Raw genomic sequence first — 21,434 nt, 5'->3', positions numbered from 1 at the left:
CGTTGCTTCGAATGTAATCAAAGCTGCAAGTACTTACACGTTGTGTACGGTGGAAAACAATAGGTAAAGAGATACGTTTGGAAAAATGGAGAGGAATCTTTTATACATGTTTGACCGGCCCTACGAGCCTGTGTACGTGCCAAAGGGAGAAAAAAAAGTCACTTTCGACATTCCATCCAACTATTTGGTAATACAATCGATTGACTTTCATTTTTCAACCGACTAACAATTTTTGTAACATCTTGATCTTATTATTTTTTGTTTTTAACAATAATCAATCAACTTGGCTTTTTTTTGAAAAATTAGTTTGAGGCATGAAAGGGACAAACATTAGTGCCTCTGTGCGTGTGCAAGGTGTGCTCACAATTGATTCGGACTAAAAAATGAAACTATTAAAACATTAGACTGAGTCATTTTGGTTAAATTTTATCTGATGATTATTTTTCATTTCGTTCGATTATTTTCAACGTAGCCCGACAGGTACCAGCCAGTAGCGCAGAGAATCTTAAACCGCTTCGGCGAGGAGTCACTCTCCTCGGTCCCGATAAAGCAGATAACCATCCCCGACCTGAGCGTGCCCCTCGAGCTGAGTCGGCGCGACACTTTTTCGCTCTTCATCCCTTCGCATCGAAAAATGTCCAGCCGGCTGACGGAACTCTTCATGGGTGCGTACCATCATACTTAGGAATATAAAAAAATCACCCACTCATTGTCCACCGCGTCCCGTCAACCAAAGGAATGCGCACCGTCGAGGACTTGATGTCACTGGCGGCCTACACTCGCGACCGCGTCAACGCCCAGATGTTCGTCTACTCGCTGTCCGTGGCCATCCTCCATCGGCCCGACACCAGGAACCTGATGATACCTACGCTCAGCGAAATCTTCCCCGACAAGTACATCGACGGCTCCGTCTTCCATCGAGCCAAGGAGGAAGCCAACGTCATACCGGCCGGCCAACGCGTACGTTCATTCGATTTTTCTCATTGGAACGGTCTGTTTTCCACAACAGTTTACCGAGTAAACGGGTTGGAAGAACAGAGGATCCACAGCTTCGTAATTCCCTAAAGTTTCAAAACGCGGCCTATACCACCCATTGCACCTTTTAGAACGCCATCGAGATCCCCTTGGATTTCACAGCGACGGACGTAGATCCCGAGCACCGAGTCGCCTACTGGCGCGAGGATGTGGGCATCAACCTCCACCATTGGCATTGGCACCTCGTTTATCCGTACGAGGGTCCCCGCGTCGTCGTCGACAAGGACAGGCGCGGCGAGCTCTTCTACTACATGCACCGGCAAATCATGTCCAGGTGACGAAACCCTCGTATACATGCTCGTTTCACTCTCTAAATGAGGGAGGGGGTACTTAAAAACCAATGAATTACGCGCAGGTACAACATCGAGCGGCTGTGCAACAATCTGCCACGAGCGCGTCGCATGACGAACCTCCGGGAGCCCATACCCGAGGCGTACTTCCCGAAGCTGGACCAGATGGTGGCCGGGCGGGCTTGGCCGGCGAGACCGGCCGGCTTCGTCCTCGCCGACGTTAATCGCAAAGTCGACCGGCTGAGGTTTGACTTGTCGGACCTCGAGCGCTACAGGGACCGTATAATGGAGGCCATACACACGAAAACGGCTCGCAAAGCCGATGGTGGTGTCGTACAGTTGGACGAGGTCACGGGCATCGATGTCCTCGGCAACATCATCGAGGCCAGTCCGGTGCTCAGCCCCGACCCCGTGTACTACGGTGACATGCACAACCTGGGCCACATGGCCCTCTCGCTGTGCCACGATCCGGACAACCGGTTTTTGGTAAGTGTGTATGATTCGTTCGAGAATAGGTGAGAATTTTTTCGACCCTTTGTGCCACAGGAGTCGTTTGGGGTGATGGGGGACGCGACGACGGCGATGCGGGACCCCGTGTTCTATCGTTGGCACGCCTTCATCGACGGGCTGTTCGGCGAGTTCAAGGACAGTTTGCCGCCCTACACTGCCCAGCAGCTGGTTTTTCCCGGTATATCGGTGACGAACGTGCGGATCAGTACGCCGGGAATCAACCCCAACACCCTCAACACCCACTGGGTCAAGAGCGACGTCGATCTCTCCCGGGGACTGGACTTTACCCCGCGGGGCTCGATAATGGCTCGGCTACAGCACCTCAACCACGAGGATTTCCAGTACAACATCGTCGTCAACAACACGAACAACAGGGAGCTGGTCGGGACGGTGCGCGTCTTCCTCGCCCCCAAGTTCGACGAGGCGGGCAGTCACTTTAGCTACAACGACCAGAGGATCTTGATGATTGAGATGGACAAGTTCATCGCTAAGCGTGCGTTTTTTTTTTTTTATTCGTCATGTATAGTTGGTCGATTCGTTTCAGAAAATGAATTGTTTTTTTTTTTATTGCTTGTTGCAGTGAAAAAGGGGCAAAATACGATAGTGAGAAATTCGGTCGATTCGGCTATAACGATTCCATTCGAGGCGACGTTCCGTAATCTGGAGGAAAACCGGCCGAGTCCGTCGAACTTGCAGGCTTTCGATCAGTTCAACTTTTGCAGCTGTGGCTGGCCCCAGCACATGCTCGTGCCGAAGGGCACCAAGCAGGGGTTCCCCATCGATCTGTTCGTCATGATAACCGATTACGAATTTGACAGGGTACATTTCTTTTCTTTTTTTTTTCTCCTACGATTTCAAAGATCGGCAGTATATTTGGTGGGGACTTTATTCCAACAGGTGAATCAGCCCGACCCGACTGGCTGCCGCGACGGTGTCAGCTACTGCGGCCTGAGGGACCTCAAGTATCCCGATGTTCGTCCGATGGGCTTCCCGTTCGATCGGATAGGACGGCCGGGCGTTTCGATGCTGGCCGATCTTTTGACTCCCAATATGCAAGTGCAACAAATTACCGTCAGATTTTCCGAAGATATCAGGCCCAGGAGAACTACTTTCCGTCAGTGAATCGAGATCGTTGGTTATTCATCATCGCGAAGACGCTGTAGAATAAGCTTACATATGTTATCAAAATAAAATACAACCAGCAAAGTCTCGTAATATCGATATTTCTTTATTCACACGCCTCGAGAAGGATAATTCTTCTCCCCGATTACATAACCAATCTTGTAAGTTTAACATGTACTATGAAGTTACACGTGATTGTACCATCTGGTTTAATAAATTTTAATATGCTATACAATACCGTTTATTTAATCAATTATCCCCCTTCAACTTATCGCTACTCTCGCTGAGTTTACTCAAGATTGGATCTATAAATTATAATATTATCTTGTTCTTAAAAAACCATGGAGAATTAAGAATGATCTTGTTGTTAAAATATTTTTTATACACGATTTGGGTATTTTAATTTATTTTCAATTAATTCTGAAGAATTCCTAACTTCATCTTTAAATACTACTTGAAATGCATTGAATAATAAATTATTTTAAAACTTCAAAAATAATCTAAACAATCAATAAACACATCACGTTTTACTTTTCACGCTTCGCACGCTTACCCACGGAGATTGATCAAATGCTTATTTAATTCAATTTTTTTCGCAGAGTTGGAATACTTATAATTTTTTTTTAAAAACTACTTTAATTTATATTCTACCTTCAAATAAGATTATTTTCCTCGTCATTCAAATTCTTATTTTATTTTTATTGTATTGTTATTTTATTTTATTTTTTTGTCATCACACAATGATGGTAATGTAAAGCAGTTACCTGTAGCAACAAACAAAAAAATCATATATATTTTTGAAATCCACCATTCTTATTATTTGCAACTTGCTGAGCTACAAAGGAGTAATATTTCTTATATCTTTTTAAAAATACAATAAAAATTCATATCTAAAAATTGCGTGATTAGTCTGTATCAATCATATCTCGCACAAACGAGCTTTAATACGAGACCCCTAGTTTTTTAAGGTAGGAAAATTCGAATTTTCAAGCAGTAAATTTTTTAAATTATTGGTTTTAAATTAAAATGAAAGTAGACTTTTTTTTAGTTACTATAAAATGATTATTAGAGGTCCCTACCGCCGTTAGAATACGTAAATAAATTTATTTTTCATAATACGGCTTTTTCGGATGTACCCAACTGCTATGTATATTACAGTTCAGAATACAACTAATAAACTGTGTAAGTGACAATAATGAAATTTGAAACCAAAAAAGACGCCAATATGATAATATAGTGTATGCATATAACATTAAATTTATTTATTATTTAGTTGAAATCAGGCTCGATCACCCTATTTTTTTCGCCCTTGTCTTACCTCACTCGTCTGTTTCTACTTAATTTTATATACAATGATCTCTTAGGGCATGAGGCAAATTTATTGAGGATTCTTTGGTTTAATTGTCAATTGAAATTGTAACTAAGTAGTTTAAAATGATTAAATACTTCTTAGTTCATTGATAAATTATTATTTTTATAATTTTTGGGTACGTTTTTTTATTAATAATAAAGTTGAGGGATAATTTTTCCCACTTCATCGAGACATATGTGCTACTACTAAAACTTTTAGTAGATTTTTTTTTTAATAAAAAGCATTTATTTTAAACCTAAGAAAATAAAAGAGACCTTTACATATTTTTATCTTCAAAAAGGTGTATAAACATTCATGTAACTATTAAAATCATACACCAATAATCGTGAGAATTATGAGACTATCAGTCATCATATTAAGCAAGTTAAAGTTAAATTTTTTTTTTTTTTTTTGATAAAAAAAATCAACGATATACAACTCAAACATTTCACACAACAGTAAAACACTAAATTTTGTCTTACATTTTTTTTTTTTTTTTTTTTTTATTTAATACAGACATACTCAACGTCATTAAAATTTATGTCATTGTAATAATTTTTAATTCTCTGCTTAATGTCTTACTTTAAACCACACGAGCTACTACTTAAAAATTTTTTTTCTGCCACTATAGGAAAGTAAGCAATGAAATTAGTTTTGTATTGTATAATTACCTAACCAATTAGTAAGACTTGATTCAAGAGATAATTGATCTTTACTAATTTCTTTTTATTTCAGTTTCATCAATTTTCATGATTTAAATATGTTGATATTGTCACAAATTTCTCTACTTATTTATTATTTTTTGTTTTGTTTGATATTGTCTTTATTTTTCAAGTCGAGATTAATTAATATTATCTGCATACTTACGGCAGCCCCATCCAAGTACTGTACTAGCGCCCAACGTTCAACTTCGAAGAGTGGTCGAGGTGAGCTTTCGCTAAACAACTAAGGTGTCAGTCGATTAATTTATCATGTTTGTGTTTTAAAATATTCTATTAAATTATTTTAATGAAAATTGGTATTCATACAGTGCCGTGATATGCGAGTTTCGAAAATATCGACGGTTTCCTTTGGCTTCGCTATCATTCTGAATAATCTAAGACAGGAAGCTTTGGTAAAAAAAATACTCTTGAGCTTATCTTAGTCCCTAGTTTCCGTCTCACTCCACGCAGGTAATCAACGAGCTATGGCCATATCAAAAGTAGTGCGGCTAGAGCTTCAATACCGCGAGACGATAAGACGTATTTTCATACATTAATTAACCGCATAACTTCCTATCGAGGCAGTATAAATTGTCGTGCGTCCAAAGCAGAGCATCACTTCAAATCGCTCAGTTGACCGAGTGTCATCTGAGCTTGAAAAGTATCCAGTACTTTTATTTTTCGTTTTACTCACTGTCGAATCTTACACACCACACTCAAAATGTCCAAGCAATTCGATCTTTTGTTCGACCGCCCGGGTGAGCCTATGTACACCCCAAAAGGCGAGGCGAGAATCGGCATCGAAGTTCCATCAAAATTTGTGGTAATTATAACAGCTAATACTTGTTTGATTTTCATTAATTTTCAATAATAAATTTTTCAATACAAATATTGATCCTTCCAAAAATTTCAATTGTTTAACTTCCAAGTTATTAAAATGACTATAGAACCATTTTTTCCATCATGTGTTAACAATTTCAGCCCGAAGGTCTTAGACCAGCTGCGGCCGCATCTGCTGCCAGTGCGTCTAGAACGGTGAGGGTACGTGAGATAGCACTTCCCGACTTGTCTTACCCGCTGTCCCTCCCTCGCACCGCTGTGTTTTCGTTGTTCAACCCCATTCACAGGAAGAAGGCAAACCATCTTCTGGCCGTCTTCTTAGGTGATTAAAATCACGTGTTTATCGACCAATAAAAATATTGTTTCTTTACAATAATTTGCCATTTTTATCGATTTAGCCTTGCGCACCTCCGAGGATCTGTTCGATGCCGCCGCTTCCATCCGTGACCAAGTGAACCCTCAAATGTTCGCTCATGCCCTTTCCATCGCTCTGCTGCATCGTACGGACACAAAGGACATCCCACTTCCTAATTTCCCGGAAAACTTCCCGGACAAATTCTTCGACAGTGCCATCACCAAACAAGCCAGGGATGAAGCCAACGTTAAACCAGTCGGTTTACGAGTAAGTACATTTTTCATCGGTGTACAATATAATCCCATAAAAGTGACAAATTACTAAAAACAACTTTTTCAGATCCCCCTAGAGATTCCCAGAGACTGGACAGCTTCCGACAAAGATCCCGAGCATCTCGTGGCCTACTTCCGCGAGGATGTGGGCATCAACCTCCACCATTGGCATTGGCATCTGGTTTACCCATTCGACGGTCCCCGCGTCGTCGTTGACAAGGACAGGCGTGGCGAGCTCTTCTACTACATGCACCACCAGATCATGGCAAGGTACGTGACGTGCTCTTTTTGTAGATCCCTCTCATTGTACCTACGAATAGTCCAAAGTTATATGTATATACAATGTCGGTTATTGTTTCAGATACGACTGCGAGCGTCTCTGCAACAACCTTCCTCGTGTGAAGCCTCTCGACGAATTCCGCAAACCTATTCCGGAAGCGTACTTCCCGAAATTGGACGTCGTCAATGCTGGTCGTGCCTGGCCTGCTAGACCGTCCAACATGACGCTCAGCGATGTCGACCGCGCCGTAGATCTGGCCAAGGTCACCATCACTGATCTCGAAAATTGGCACAGGACCGTGATGGCCGCCATTAGGGGTAAGACGGTAACCAATACCAAGGGCGAGATCATTCGTCTCGACGACAAGAAGGGTATCGATATCATTGGCAACATGCTCGAAGCCAGTCCAGTTCTCAGTCCCAACTTGGAGCTCTACGGTGATTTGCACAACCAGGGACACAACGTCATTTCCCTTATCCACGACCCGGATCATCGTTACCTGGTATAATTATCCGTCGCTCAAGCTCACTGGCACAGTGGGGTTTCGACATTTACACAATTAATTGTTTTTAAATTCCGTTTTGCAGGAAAATGTCGGTGTCATGGGTGACAATACCACCGCTATGAGAGATCCTGTCTTCTACAGATGGCACAGCTACATCGACAACCTTTTCAGGGCGTTCAAGGACGACACGACTCCTTACTCCAAGGATGACGTAAGAAATCCAATCCATTACACACGTGTACCGATTAACTACATCTTGTATTCTCGATCGACAGCTTACCTTCCGTGGTGTTACCGTCACCCAACTTGGCATTAGCTCGGGCAATTCGAACCCCAACACCTTGAACACTCATTGGTCCATGGGTGACATCAATCTGTCCCGAGGTCTCGATTTTACTCCACGTGGAGCTGTCTTGGTTCGCGTGACCCATCTCAATCACGACGAATTCTCCTACAATATTACCGTTAACAACACCAACAGCGCAACCGTTTGGGGAACGTGTCGTATCTTCATCGCGCCAAGACTTAACGAGAACAAGCAACCGTTGAACTTCAACGACCAGAGATTCCTGGCCATCGAGATGGACAAGTTCACTGTCGAGCGTGAGTTTGTCTAACACGAAACACTGCAGTCATAATATGCATCCTCATACGTGCCTAACGTTTATCGTTGTGTCACAGTAAAGAGAGGCCAGAACACAATTACGAGGAAGTCGACCGAGTCCTCGATCACCATCCCCTACAGCGCCATATTCCGTGATCTGAACAAGGATCGGCCGGACGAGAGCAACCAGGAAGCCATAGCTCAGTACGCTTATTGTGGATGCGGCTGGCCGCAGTACATGCTTGTGCCCCGAGGCACCACCGAAGGCTACCCTATGGACCTGTTTGTCATGATCTCTGACTATCAGAAAGACAAGGTAATTAAAAGCCATTCATTTTTTTCACATTAAAAATGTGCTCTCTTTCGTTAACCCCGTGCTTTTTTCAGGTCGATCAAGCACCACCAGAGGGCTGCCGTACCGGGCCCAGCTTCTGTGGACTCCGGGACCGCAAGTACCCGGACGCCCAATCCATGGGATTCCCCTTCGATCGGTGGGCAGCGGCCAATAAGATGGACGATTTCCGTACTCCTAACATGATGACTCAGCAGATAACCGTCAGATACTCCGACACGGTCAAGCCGAGGAAATAATTTTGCTTTCCAAGAGTTATAAATCTATATTATTTTCAATTTTTTTCGACCACATTAGGTCTTTGTTTCATTTTTTGATTCGAGTCTCGCAACGTTTCGGAGTATCATCCAAAGCCTCGATATTGTTGACGTGATGTAATTTCAATATAAAGAAATATTAATAAACAACAAACTGCATGTACCACGGGACTTTCTGTATTCCTCACCCTTTTTCCCCACTCGTAACATTAAATATAATTTAATTGAGAATTTGGCTGTGTTGAAACATTAAACACAATGGATACAGTGACTTATTTAAAGCACGAGATAAACGTACAAATACTTAATTATGACAAACTGATTAGCTTGGGTGTGCACTACAACTGTAGCAGTCATTAAGTTATCTGAACAGTACAGTGCCGTAAATAATGTTTTTGTTTCATAAAATTAAACAACGATTATAATAAAAATATAATTTTATCAATTATTATATTTTTTTAATGAATATTCCAAACCACGTGAATATTAAGTAATGTATGAATTAAGTGACGATTATTTTTAAACATCGAAAGTGAAGAAAAATCAAAAAGTTCCAATTTTTACCAATGGCTGACAGTTTCTGTAAAAGTAAAAAACGAGAATCATTGAACTAACAAAGAATTTTGAAATATTAATCGTGAAATTTTTTTATTTTTTCTAATTTTTAAGGCTGTACTTCTTTTGAATTAATAAATTTAATTGTCAGTAATCTTATTTTCATGAATATTCACTCTTTTACATACAAACAAATATTATAAAAATAACTTAGCAACATGCGGATAGCAAGATCATTTCTTGTAAGAAGTAATCTTACTCAGACCCTGCACACCTGACGTGTCTTCGACAAGGAGTGGGAAGCGTAAAAAAGTTGACAGTACATTGGATATTTTGGATGCACCACGCGCTCAACACCATTATATTTTCTGACAGGGTAATAATTATATCCTCAATCCAGTAGCGGAATTTTCCAGATTTGTAATAATTGTCCTCTGGAGGGACTTCAACACCTACGACTTTGTTTCTAACTCAGTCGGTCCACGTACGAAAGAATCTATATCTACGCTTACATATTAATACAGGAGTAAGCACAATGTTGCTCGTTCGCTCTTTCAATAAGACCACCTGATAACTTATTTGCTGTACCTCAAGAAAAATTATTTGGATAAACTTTGTCGTCGTAGCAAAATCTTGTGGATAACAGACTTTTAATTTTTTAATTATTTTTCTTGCTGGACGAAGCGAACGGTTTCCAATGTTAATGGGACTTTAAAAACTACTTATTCTTCTCTTTATCCACAGCATACAATAAAATTAAATGAAAATAACTCGGAAAAATACCAGTTGAGTACAGTAATTGTAGCAGGTATTAAGTTATCTGAACATACTAATTGTTCGAATGATATGTTTCGTGAAATTGAACAATATTTAAAACTACAACAATGTTTAGAGTCATTGAATTTGGTATCAGTGTTATAAATAAGTTGAATGATACAAGACATTTATCTATCAACTAAACAACAATAATAATATATTATTGCTAATAAAGCAGAATTAATTTTGTGTACACTTTATTGAAAAAAGATCTGTCTTTACTACTATATATTTAGTCAGAAAATAGACTCATATGTATGAACAATAGCAATGTATGGCAATAACAATGAAAAAAACACTACATCAAGTTTATTTTAATTTGTTGCCTTATCATTTTGCACTATTCACAAGTCCTTCGCAAAGATCGTGCAACTTAGATTTTATAGTTTAAAATAAAAAAATTTAAAAATTATTCATAAGATTACCTACATTTCTACGTTTTAAGACAAATACTTCAACGACACCATTTTATATAATATGTCTTGTATAACAGCTGTACTTTCTTATGACCTACAAGATTTTTGTTCAATAGCTTATTTAAAATGTTAACTAAAAACTTTATTTAATGTTTAATCATTTTTTTTTTCAATTGAGATGGATCTTTATCATTTGAAACTTTGGGATGGAATCGTAGAGAAAAATGTATACTTCGCGATGGAAATGTAATTTTTGGAGACTCAAGAATTTTGCTCTTAATTTCTTGTTCTAAAATATTAAATGAAAAAAATAAATTACTGCTAAGCAGCTTTTTGCAGATTAATAATTGTTGTACTCCTGTAAAATGTTAGTAAGCTATTTTAGAGGAAAATTTAAGAAAATACAAAAATTCACATTATGAGATTTGCAACACAAATTTGTAACAGTTTTTCTCTTTAGGGCTTAAGACTAAAATGTCTATGATTTTTTTTTCAATCCAAAAAAAAATCCTTGTTACACCCTAAATAAACGATTTATCAATACATATGGCTGTAATTTTTCCTCTGTTGAAATCAGAAGACACTCCAGTGGAGTTGTCGTGCTTAAAAAACAGAAACACATTTCTCATGTCTGTGAAATTTAAGACTTGCAAGAGATTGAACACTTTATTAATTATTTATAACAATGATAATTGTAAAATGCGACCTTTTTAAAATTTTTATGGATAACCTATGATAACGGAAAATTTATTAATGTAGACATGTATTAAAAGACGTGACAAACGTAAAAAATAAAGAAAAATTTAATTGAGGACAAAAAAAATTTTTTTCTAGTGATCTATTTGTAAAAAGCTTATCTAATCTCAGGAAAAAACAGGATGTGGGTAAATCCAAATAAATTTATCAATATGTCATCGGCAACGTAAAAAAAAAATTCTTATCACAGAACATAGACCAAAATCTACGCCACTCAGCGGAAATTCTGGTCACGCAGTCTACGATGTTTCTACCGGCTAGACGTGTTCCAATAATTAACCGCAATCATCCTCGGCAAAAAGTATAAATTTCTACGAATTTCATGCTCGCGCATCAGTCAACTCATAGCAGTTGAAATCTGATCATTGTATTGTTCTACTTTAATCTCAAACTTTTTTTAAGCTAAATTTATTAATTTTCAAACTGGTTAGGAAACTATTGCATCATGAAGTCTGAAAAGTATTTGTCTCTATTGTTCGATCGCCCCACCGAGCCCCTCTTTATGCCCAAGGGCGACGAAAAAATCAATTTCGAAGTACCACCAATTTTCTTGGTAAGAATTTCGTCAATTGCAATGGTAAAATTCTTTTCAAAATTTACCTTTGTCAATTGATTTAATCAAATTTTATGCAGTCCGATGACCACCAAGCCACGAGTCAGTCGCTGCAGGTTCGTTTCGGCGACAAATCAAACACCTCCATCAAAGTGCCGGAAATAGCAATCCCTGATTTGAGTTTTCCATTGTCCCACGACCGCAACGCCAATTTTTCACTCTTCATCCCCACTCACAAGGAAAAAGCTGTTTACCTCACCGATGTATTTATGAGTACGTACACCCGAGGCACTTTGTACCTATATCAGAACGTTGCAAAATGTGATTACATGTTAATGAACCGCGAGTCTTTATAACATCATAAGTTGAACAATGTCATCGACTGTAAGCTGGTAAAAATTTTCGATAGGTACGGAGTGCCTGGGGTGTACAACTTGTGGTCAATGCTCGAACAAATACGTTTATTTGTAATGATCATTGTTCACATCACTCGTTTGTAATGTTTCAGAGCTACGAACTGTGCAGGATTTGCTGTACGTGGCTGCTTCGTGCCGCGATCGCATGAATCCCCAGCTGTTTGTGTACGCGCTATCTATCGCCGTGCTCCATCGTCCTGACACGAAACACGTGGAGATTCCAAAATTATGTGAAATTTTTCCCTGTAAATTCATGGACAGCAGCATCGTGGCCAAGGCCAGGGAAGATGCCACCGTTTTTCCCGCTGGTTCACGTGTACAAACTTTTGTCCATTACAGGAAGTTCTACGAGTGAAAAATTCAATCGAGTTTCAAAATTCGGTTGGATAATCATTGTCTCATTTTCACCCGAAGAACCTCCTCGATTTATATCAATGCAGTTTCAAGCCTAGACTAACAAATCACACTCGCAAATTCCACAGATCCCCATTGAAATACCACTGAACTACACGGCCTCCGACAAAGACTCGGAGCACCGTGTAGCTTATTTCCGCGAGGACGTGGGCATCAACCTCCACCATTGGCATTGGCATCTTGTGTATCCTTTCGCCGGCCCAAAGGAGGTGGTGAACAAGGACCGGCGTGGCGAACTCGTCTACTACATGCACCACCAGATCATGGCAAGGTAGTACAATCGCAGTATTGCGGATAAAAAGTGTGCCCAACATATACTTCAAATTCCTTACCGTCAGATACAACACCGAGCGTCTCTGCAACAATCTCCAGCGCACGAAACCATTGTTGTCGTTTCGCCAGCCCATTCCCGAAGCTTACTTCCCGAAAATGGAGCAGAACGTCGCAGGGCGTGCCTGGCCAGCCAGACCGGCCAACATGACGCTCTCCGACATCAATAGATCCGTCGATTCGTTGGAATTTACGCTGTCCGACCTGGAAACTCGCCTGAACCGCGTTCGAGAAGCTATACGCACGCGAACGGCTCGCGATGTCAATGGAAAAGAAGTTCACCTGGACGACTTCACGGGCATCGACATTCTGGGCAACATGATGGAGGCGTCGCCGGTTCTCAGCATCAACTTCCCTTACTACGGCGATATTCACAACTTGGGACACGTGGCTGTGTCCTACTGTCACGATCCGGACCATCGTTACTTGGTACGCCGATAATTCCCCAGGGCTTATACTTTGATTGATCCCGTTGATCACTCTGCAGGAATCCTTTAGCGTCATGGGTGACTCAGCGACCGCCATGAGGGATCCAGTTTTTTACAGGTGGCACCAGACCATCGACGACCTCTTCATCCAGTTCAAGGACAGCTTGACTCCGTACAACTCCAGTCAAGTGCGTATAGTGTGACGAACGGCAACTCCAGAAAAGCCTTTGCAAAGGACATCCCGAACAGTATAGCTCTTTGGTTTTTGTTTTAGCTGAGGTTCATCGGGGTCAAGGTCACCGAAGTTGGCATAATCTCCAAAACGTCGAACCTGAACACCCTGAACACCCACTGGACAAGGAGCGACGTCGACATGTCGCGGGGCCTGGACTTTGCCCCCCGTCGAGCCGTGCTTGCCCGTCTGCAGCATCTCAACCACAACTCCTTCACCTACCACGTCACAGTCAACAACTCCAACAACCGGGACGTAATGGGAACGGTGCGCGTATTCCTTGCCCCCAAGTACAACGAGCAGGAGGCTCCATTGAGCTACAACGATCAGAGGAAGCTCATGATCGAGATGGACAAGTTTACCTGCGAGCGTAAGAATCTTGAGCGATATGATAGACGAGGCATGATGGTTCCTGTTGGGAGGATTCTTTGGGGGTCTGTAAGATAATCGTTTCGATTTCGTTAACAGTGAAGAAAGGACACAATGTCATTCGGCGGAGCTCGCAAGAGTCATCGGTCACTATTCCATACGAAGCCACGTTCCGTGATTTGAGCCACAACGCACCCGAAAGCCACAAACCGGAATGCGGGTGTGGTTGGCCTCAGCACATGCTCGTGCCAAAGGGCACGAAAAAGGGCTACGCCATGGACCTGTTCGTTATGATCACCAATTACGAATACGATAGGGTATGGGTTGTTGGTTTATCATTTTTTTTAAATGTATTTCAAAAACATATGCAAATTTGGGAGTAGGTACGTTAATTCCCGAGTTGAATTTGCTTTAATTCCGAATCTTTAGATCGTTGGCTTCGAACTAAGGTTTTGTTCCATAAATCCAGAAATTCGAGAGTTAACCCGTGTCACCGGTGATAGAAAAAACAGTTTATTACGTAATTTAAATTGCCGATGATTGATATTGGGAATGAATTATTTTTCAGATAAATCAAAAGGAACCCGAGGGCTGCCGAATCAGTATGAGCTACTGCGGATTAAAAGATCGCAAATTTCCGGATGCGCGATCCATGGGATTCCCCTTCGATCGACGCGCTGCTGTCGCTACGCTGGAGCAATTTCTTACGCCGAACATGAAGGTCCAGACGATAACAGTGAGGTTTTCCGATACCGTCGAGCATCAGCGATGAAAAATCGTCCATCTAACCACAAAAGTTACTCATCATCATAATCCGTGCCTGTCCAAATAAAATCGTAGAATAAAAGTATACCGTTAAGCGACCTCTGTACGAATATAATTTTTTTTTTTTCTTGCATAACCTCATCTACAGTAATTAAACCTTTATTCTTTTAAACAATACTTCTCGAAAAACAAGGAACAACGAGGTACAGTTGCTGCACTTTGCTGAAAGCTCGGAACAAGTTGGACGACCAAAGCCCCGTGTGTAATTGAATCGAAACTGTTTGTCTCGTACGGAGACTCGGCAATAAATTCGATTTGCATCGCTGAACAGCCCACGGCCGAGAGAAATTGCTTCGTCGTTTTGCAAATTTACCATCCCAGCTGTCGCTAGGTGGGCTTCGTTCCCTCTTTCTTCTCCTATTTTAACTACAGAATTAGTTTTTCCCTACCCCGTCATTGATTTTCTCCTGCCGAGTTATACATCTTTTTTTTTTAAACAGCTTCAAACTTTTGGAAGTTAAAACGTTTCACTGAACTTATATGTCATTTTTAAATGCGCTTGGGTTAATTACGGAAACTCACGATAGTAGCTTCTGGCGGAAATAATTTTATCCCATCATCGATCGCCCTCTGCGTATTTTCCCTTTTTCTACATCGCCTCGTCGATCCTCTTTACTTTTTTCTCCATATAACTTACCTTCTCGAGCGGCCCGGAAGAGACTGGCACTTTATCATCGCGTTTATCCGAAACGAGTCCCTCCAAACTTTTAAAATCACTTGCAGCGAACTTGGCCTATCCCCCTTTTTTCCGATGAAAATTAAATGCCCCCCTGTCCCCCTTTCGATCGGCTGCTAGATTAGATTTATCAAATTTTTAATATCACATCGTTTATCCTCCAGTAAGTGCATGTCCGTAAAAATTTCTATATGCCTTTGTTCAAGTTTTGCAAATCGAATTTTATTTTCAAAAAATCACTTTATGTTCTCTAATTTTTCAATAAATACGAATATCAACAATCAAATATGGAACGAAGCAGCAGTATGATTTTTTTTTTTTTTAATTAACCAAGTAAATAATGTAAACTAATATTTCAGCCAAACTCAACGAAAAACCAAGTAATCTGAACCTAAAAAAAAAATACAGAAAAAACGAAGAGGTAAATTAGTTGAAGCAGATCGGAGTCCCTTTCCGCGACCAAATTAAATTTCCTAGACCGATGCCGTAGAGTCATATAATTTTTTTTTTTTTTTTTTTTCTTTAGAGCATCCTAGTGGGAGAGATTTAAAGCTGCTAATATCTCGGCCCACAATTTCGTTTCGGATCCAATGGATGCATCTCACCCTAGGAACTGATAATTTGCAAGCTCAATTTACGGATGATGTCTCCCTCCCCGTTGTCTTCTTCAAAACAGACGGTGAAACTTTGTTCGGACTTGTGCGCGAAGACAGACAGGAAGACGGAGATCTTATGCGCGACACCAAGTGGCCGCTCAGATAAATAATTCATTTATACGATAGACTGTGTAGTGCGGACTAATAAAATTATGGCGAGAGTTTTTTCTTGAATTTGTGGATGAGGTTTAGTCAAGCTTTATCCAACTTACTTCAAGCTCTCGGCCATAGTTACCCCTCGACTTTTCTCTCCTCACAAATTTGATTAGACTTTCATTTTCAAAACATTGCGCATTGGTGATTTTTTCTGCAAGCTCTTCGATTTTCTGCGCATTAAAAGCTCGTTTTTGTCATTCTGCAGCTATGAAATCCTTGAAGATGAGCACTACATTAATATTCTAGTTAAATTTTTGTCTCAAAGTGTAAGAACATGAACTCCATCGTTAAAAAAATTTACCGAGTGAAAGGCCGAAAAGGCCGGATTTACACTCCTTCTCATTGATCGTGAGTGGTATCACAGGTGCAAAGGACAAAAAATAAGCTAGGACGGAAAGAATCCGTGATGGCGAAACAGAGAGCTCCGTAAAAGTTTTTCTCGCGTTACAGCTGAGCTTTCTCTCTTGTCTAAGTTTTTCTGCCTCTTTTTTTTCACGTCTCGGAGCAAGATCTCTCTCGGCGAAGGAGAAAAAGCACGAGAGACAAGCCATACGGAAATTATATCCCTCGGAGCTTTTTCGTACCGTTAGTATCTCTCGCAGCTGCTGCAACAAAGAAAACCACTCCGAGGGCCTTAATTACAGTTTTTTACGATTACTCGGCCTCTCCGCGGATAATGAAAGCTAAACGTTTCCTTTTCGCGTCGAGCTTCTTCATCTCTCCTTCGCATGAAGCTGCGAGCTTTTATATCTTTCAACTTGTAAAGAAAAAAAAATAGATCCCCAATCATCTCATCTTCATCAAACTCGCGTATTTACCCCCAGTGCTTCTCTTGCGTACACGTTGTACTAGGCAAGCGCGTCTCAAAGCACTTTATCCATCACGGGTAATATGTTTGTGTTATACATATATATGTGCCAAAGCCGCAAGCTCGCGAATACAATTTACCAACTTTGCTGCGACAGTAATGGGGAAGACGCAAGTAGACTGTTGGCAACACAAGATGATCGTGCGTGGAAATGAGGATAAAGTGTTGCTGTCTCGTTGGATGGAAAAACTCAATGTCAGAGGTGATCTTTATCTCGCTGGTGTCGTTAATCACTACTTACCGTCGCGTAGCGAGTATATTTTGCTCTTTTTTTTCGAATTAGGAAGTGAGAAATGTATGGCTGAATAATATTATTTTCTAGGTCGTCCTTTAGAAAATAACGGGATGCCTGGGATGGAAAAAAATAACGAAGCAACTTAATCAATTGAGATTTGATGATTTAAAGACAGTTGTTAGTACCCGCGAATTTTTTGAGAACTCAAAATGCTGGCAATGGCATGATAAATATTTTGATCGCATGGAGTAATCGAAAGATAAAATGTTTGTCCCAATAACAACAACAACACCTGCTGACGAGGCAAGACAAATCGTCGCTTCACTGGATCGAGATAAAAACGAAACTCGAGGGGGAAAGCTCTATTGGAACGAGATGGGTGATACATCTACATGTATATATATGCCCGTGGCTTATCCCTACGGTGGCAACGAGTTCGTATAATGTATGCATCCGATGAAAGCTTGAGAGATATTTAAGTGACTACGTAAGCCTGATCGATCAGCCGTGGGATGGGTATGGCACGTGCGCTATCGCAAAAAGCTTGCAAGCTCCCGGACAGCCAAGACGAGACAAACGGAGAGATCGGTTCAGTGCCTACGTTCAAAAGAGAATTTTATGCGAATCATATTGTTAAAAAAGCCGTACATGGTTTTTTTATCGTAGTGACAAAATTTTATTTAGTGAAAAAAAAACGTACGCAAACATAAATCGACGAATTTAATAAGATTCCATGATCAAGTGTACATGAGAGGCTCCGTCAATACTGTTTGCACACAAAATCGCCAACGGAAATTATTTAAGGTGTATGTGTTTAATGACGTAATATACTTATTCGTGCAATTAAAAATAAGATAATAATGATAATAATAAGAAAATAAACTTATTTTTTGGAGCTTTTAAACTCAAAAACGGGATTTGTAAAGAAAACATTTGGAACGTTTTCTGCTAGAAATGAGTCAAGGTTTTATTAAAGGTTTTCAGTATAATCACCCGTGTACATACCCTTACACAATACGCCAGAGGTATGGTCCAGGTTACAAGAGAGAGAGAGAGAGAGAGAGAGAGAGGGAGATGGTAAGAGAACTGCCTCGCGAGATTTATAAAGCCGAGGAAAGGGAACGAGAGGCTGGTACACACTTATATCCTCGCTAAACTGCAGAAAGGATGAAAAGACCAGACCCGAGGGGAAGGAAAGATGAATGGAGGAACTAAGTCGTTCCCGGCTGCGCAAAAGTGACGGAGTCTCGTTAGTTTATACATTTTTTTTTTTTTTTATTCTCTATCTTCCTGCTTGTCCTTGTTTTAATCCGCGTAAAAACGTGAAACAAGTGCAAAGCCTCCTGGAGGGCGAGAGGCTCTTGCTTTGCCTTAAAATAGTTTCATTTAATTAATCGCCCAAAGAGCAATGATGGAAATAAAGAAAAGCGAGCTACCAACAAAACCCTCCGTCTCAACAGCGGGCCGAGTGAAAAATTGTCCTATTCGGTTGAGCCTCGTGGAAAAAAGTTACACACCGTCTGGAAGGGCACTAAAAAATAAATAAAAAATAACACCGTGCGCGTTTGAAAAGTGGCGCGTCCGAGCGAATTTATTCGCACGGACTAGCATGAACTGATGCAGCTTGGCGTGAGATTCTATGGCATCTATATGATATATTATATTGTACACCCGCGTCTCGCAAGCTCTTCCTCTTTTATCTTTGGTTTCATCCGTTCAAACTCGTCACTCGCTACAGTACTGCTCTGATGTTCGAATAAATATAATTTAGAAAGAAAATGCAATTCTCGTTTCACGTTTATCTGTCATTGGAATTTTTGCCTCTCTCCTCGCGGCAGGTGTACTATATTGCTGAGGTGGAAATAAGTTTAATCAGGTGCGTCATGTGTAAGCATGATTTTGTATCGACAAATTTTCAGTGGTTGTTACTGTCACTTTTCAAAACAATAATCAAAAAATTGAAAAATATTGCAAACAAATATTTGAATGACGGGCTTATTCCCGTACATAACATCAATAGCTTTGTTTTGATGCATAATACTCTGTGCTTTATGAATATTTCGATCGAAAATCATATATAAATCGGATGTACCATTGCATTAAAACAACGGTTCATTGAAAATCTCATCAAATTTGTTTGTTTTATGAATAAAAGTGAAATAAAAATATTTCATACACTCCGCTAGTCAAATAAAAATAGACCCTTTGGTTTGATATTTCGCTGGAATAACGGTAAAAAATAAAATCAACAAAAAATCTATAAAACGTCTCGCGCATAAATGAATACAGTTCCAACAACAATGAGAAAAGCAAACGCGGAGCCGGCCTTAACACCTTCGGTAGAGTGGGAGTGCACGTTTCGTTGGTGGCGTTAAAAATAAGAAGAAAAAAAAAAAAAAAAACGAAGAAGGGTATTATGGAGAAACAGGCAACCGCTACAGGATTTGCACAGAATTTGCGAAGAGTAAAGGCAGCGATACCTATTGTACAGAAAATGGAATTTTAATCAACACTTTGTGTGCACAGATAATTTCAACGGTATACTGTTAGCTATAGTCGTATGTTTTAAATGCCACTTGAATACTTTATTTACAATCGCGAAATCTCCAATATCATTTTTGATAGATCATTCATTACGCATTTTTTATTAAATCCATGCCTAGTCTGTAATAACTGTTCAACTATATAGAAAAATAGCACTCACAGGTCAAAATTGGTAAAAATAAAAAATAGTACATATTTTTAAGAAAATCGTCATCACCATCGAGTATTATCACCCGTGTAAATTGCATCTCATCTTTCTTCTTTTTTTTCTCGCTACTTTACTTTTTAATTAAATGTCTTTGATGTTTACTTGAAATGGTCAATCATGAAATTCGGGATGATAAAATGTTTGTTGTATTTTTTCGAAAAAGACGGGTTTTCATTCTTTATGCAAAATCTATTGATACGCTCATGTAGTACATTAATAATTTGTATATTTTATCACAAGGTCCACCAACTGAAGTTGTAACATGAATTTTTTCACCTGTGCAAAGCAATTTCTTTTTTTTTTTTATCGTGCGACCGGTTTTACATACTGAGATTACTTTTGCAGAGTAAAATAAAAAAAAAAAAAAAAAAAAAAAAAAGGAATACGTAACAAAAACCAAATAAGCTGTTGGCACGCTTTTCTCGCTCGCTCGGCTTTTTGTGCAAAAAAACAACGCAAACACGTCACGTGTAAACGCGTTTGAAACTAAAAAAACAGGAGGGGGACATCAAATGCAGCAGGAATATCCCGTGAACAAATGAAAGCTCAAATCCCCTGTACTTCTGGAGCCATCACACACTTCGTACGTGATGTTGGGAATGTGTACTCCTGGCCTCCCGATTGAGCACGGCATCGTATACCTCGGGTTTGTTCGTCTTGTTCGACCATTTTTACCGAATTTTTACATATAAATGTGGTTAATAGTAAACCTTAAATCTTATCGCTCCCTTTTTTGATCAAATCATATTAGTCCCGTGTCGGCCAATCATCGAATGCATAAATATGTGCGGGTGATTTTGGAAATCAAGCCGCGTATAGAGAAGTTTCCTTCTATTTTATTAATTGATGACTTGTGGCATCAATATACTCATACGATGTTCGATTAAATAAGTGATCTGCTTAATGTACTCTTTTTTGAGGGTGATGGTATGTATACATTGGTACCATCGGTAATTAGCTTATCGTTCAGTCCATCGATAATTGATCGATCGAGGATCCTGCCATCGATTATATTTACCCAAATAATTGATTATCAAGTCCCACTATTTTTTTACTCTCTTAAAACATCGATCCTCTTACCTGAATAATCGGTATTTTTCTATTGTTTGGCTCAAATTACCTCTCGTCACGATAATTTACAAAAAAAAATAAGGTTGATGATTCATAAAACAACAATGCACTACAGAGGATGAACGAGGACGGTCGTCTGGACAACACATTGGAAATCCCTCGATTTGTAAGACCATCTTTGCGAGCGTGCGCGAGGAAACAGAAATAAAGGAGTTTGCCGATGCCCCGATGCAATCTCCAAGGTATATGGAAGCGCACAATTTTCTATCCTATTCTTATCCGCACAACGCGCCGCAACGTGTTTGTCCCCGTCGAGATGACAATTGGATGCTGCTGCGCTCGCCCACACGCTCTACATCAAATATATACTACGTGGGAAAAGCAAATTTATCAACCGAGAGACGGTTGATACGCTCCGTGTCGACACGTACACAAT

The 21,434-nt window shown here is 40.1% G+C and overlaps 3 protein-coding genes across 3 annotated transcripts; all 3 read left to right on the top strand.

Annotated features, from left to right (window-relative positions):
• The first annotated feature begins 85 nt into the window (after positions 1 to 85).
• Positions 86 to 2,957, top strand: LOC106642834 (phenoloxidase 1-like). Its single transcript, XM_023389284.2, has 8 exons — positions 86 to 187; positions 473 to 665; positions 737 to 960; positions 1,107 to 1,309; positions 1,391 to 1,811; positions 1,872 to 2,328; positions 2,416 to 2,654; positions 2,733 to 2,957. The coding sequence occupies exons 1-8, from the start codon at positions 86 to 88 to the stop codon at positions 2,955 to 2,957; spliced, it is 2,064 nt and encodes a 687-aa protein (XP_023245052.2).
• A 2,773-nt stretch (positions 2,958 to 5,730) lies between these two features.
• On the top strand, positions 5,731 to 8,456 carry LOC111642812 (phenoloxidase subunit 1-like). Its single transcript, XM_023389283.2, has 9 exons — positions 5,731 to 5,832; positions 5,991 to 6,171; positions 6,248 to 6,471; positions 6,544 to 6,746; positions 6,838 to 7,258; positions 7,344 to 7,472; positions 7,537 to 7,864; positions 7,943 to 8,181; positions 8,253 to 8,456. The coding sequence occupies exons 1-9, from the start codon at positions 5,731 to 5,733 to the stop codon at positions 8,454 to 8,456; spliced, it is 2,031 nt and encodes a 676-aa protein (XP_023245051.2).
• Positions 8,457 to 11,462: 3,006 nt separating this feature from the next.
• LOC106642850 (phenoloxidase subunit 1-like) lies at positions 11,463 to 14,531 on the top strand. Its single transcript, XM_014357743.2, has 9 exons — positions 11,463 to 11,570; positions 11,651 to 11,843; positions 12,079 to 12,302; positions 12,469 to 12,671; positions 12,739 to 13,159; positions 13,218 to 13,346; positions 13,433 to 13,760; positions 13,859 to 14,076; positions 14,328 to 14,531. Exons 1-9 carry the CDS (start codon positions 11,463 to 11,465, stop codon positions 14,529 to 14,531), a joined length of 2,028 nt encoding a protein of 675 aa, XP_014213229.2.
• The last annotated feature ends 6,903 nt before the right edge of the window (positions 14,532 to 21,434 follow it).

This window comes from Copidosoma floridanum, unplaced genomic scaffold (genome assembly GCF_036245765.1).
Source record: "Copidosoma floridanum isolate Cflo_tuat_1 unplaced genomic scaffold, Cflo_Japanese_pri ptg000007l, whole genome shotgun sequence".
Lineage (NCBI taxonomy): Eukaryota > Metazoa > Arthropoda > Insecta > Hymenoptera > Encyrtidae > Copidosoma > Copidosoma floridanum.
This window is presented reverse-complemented; position numbering and strand designations above follow the sequence as displayed.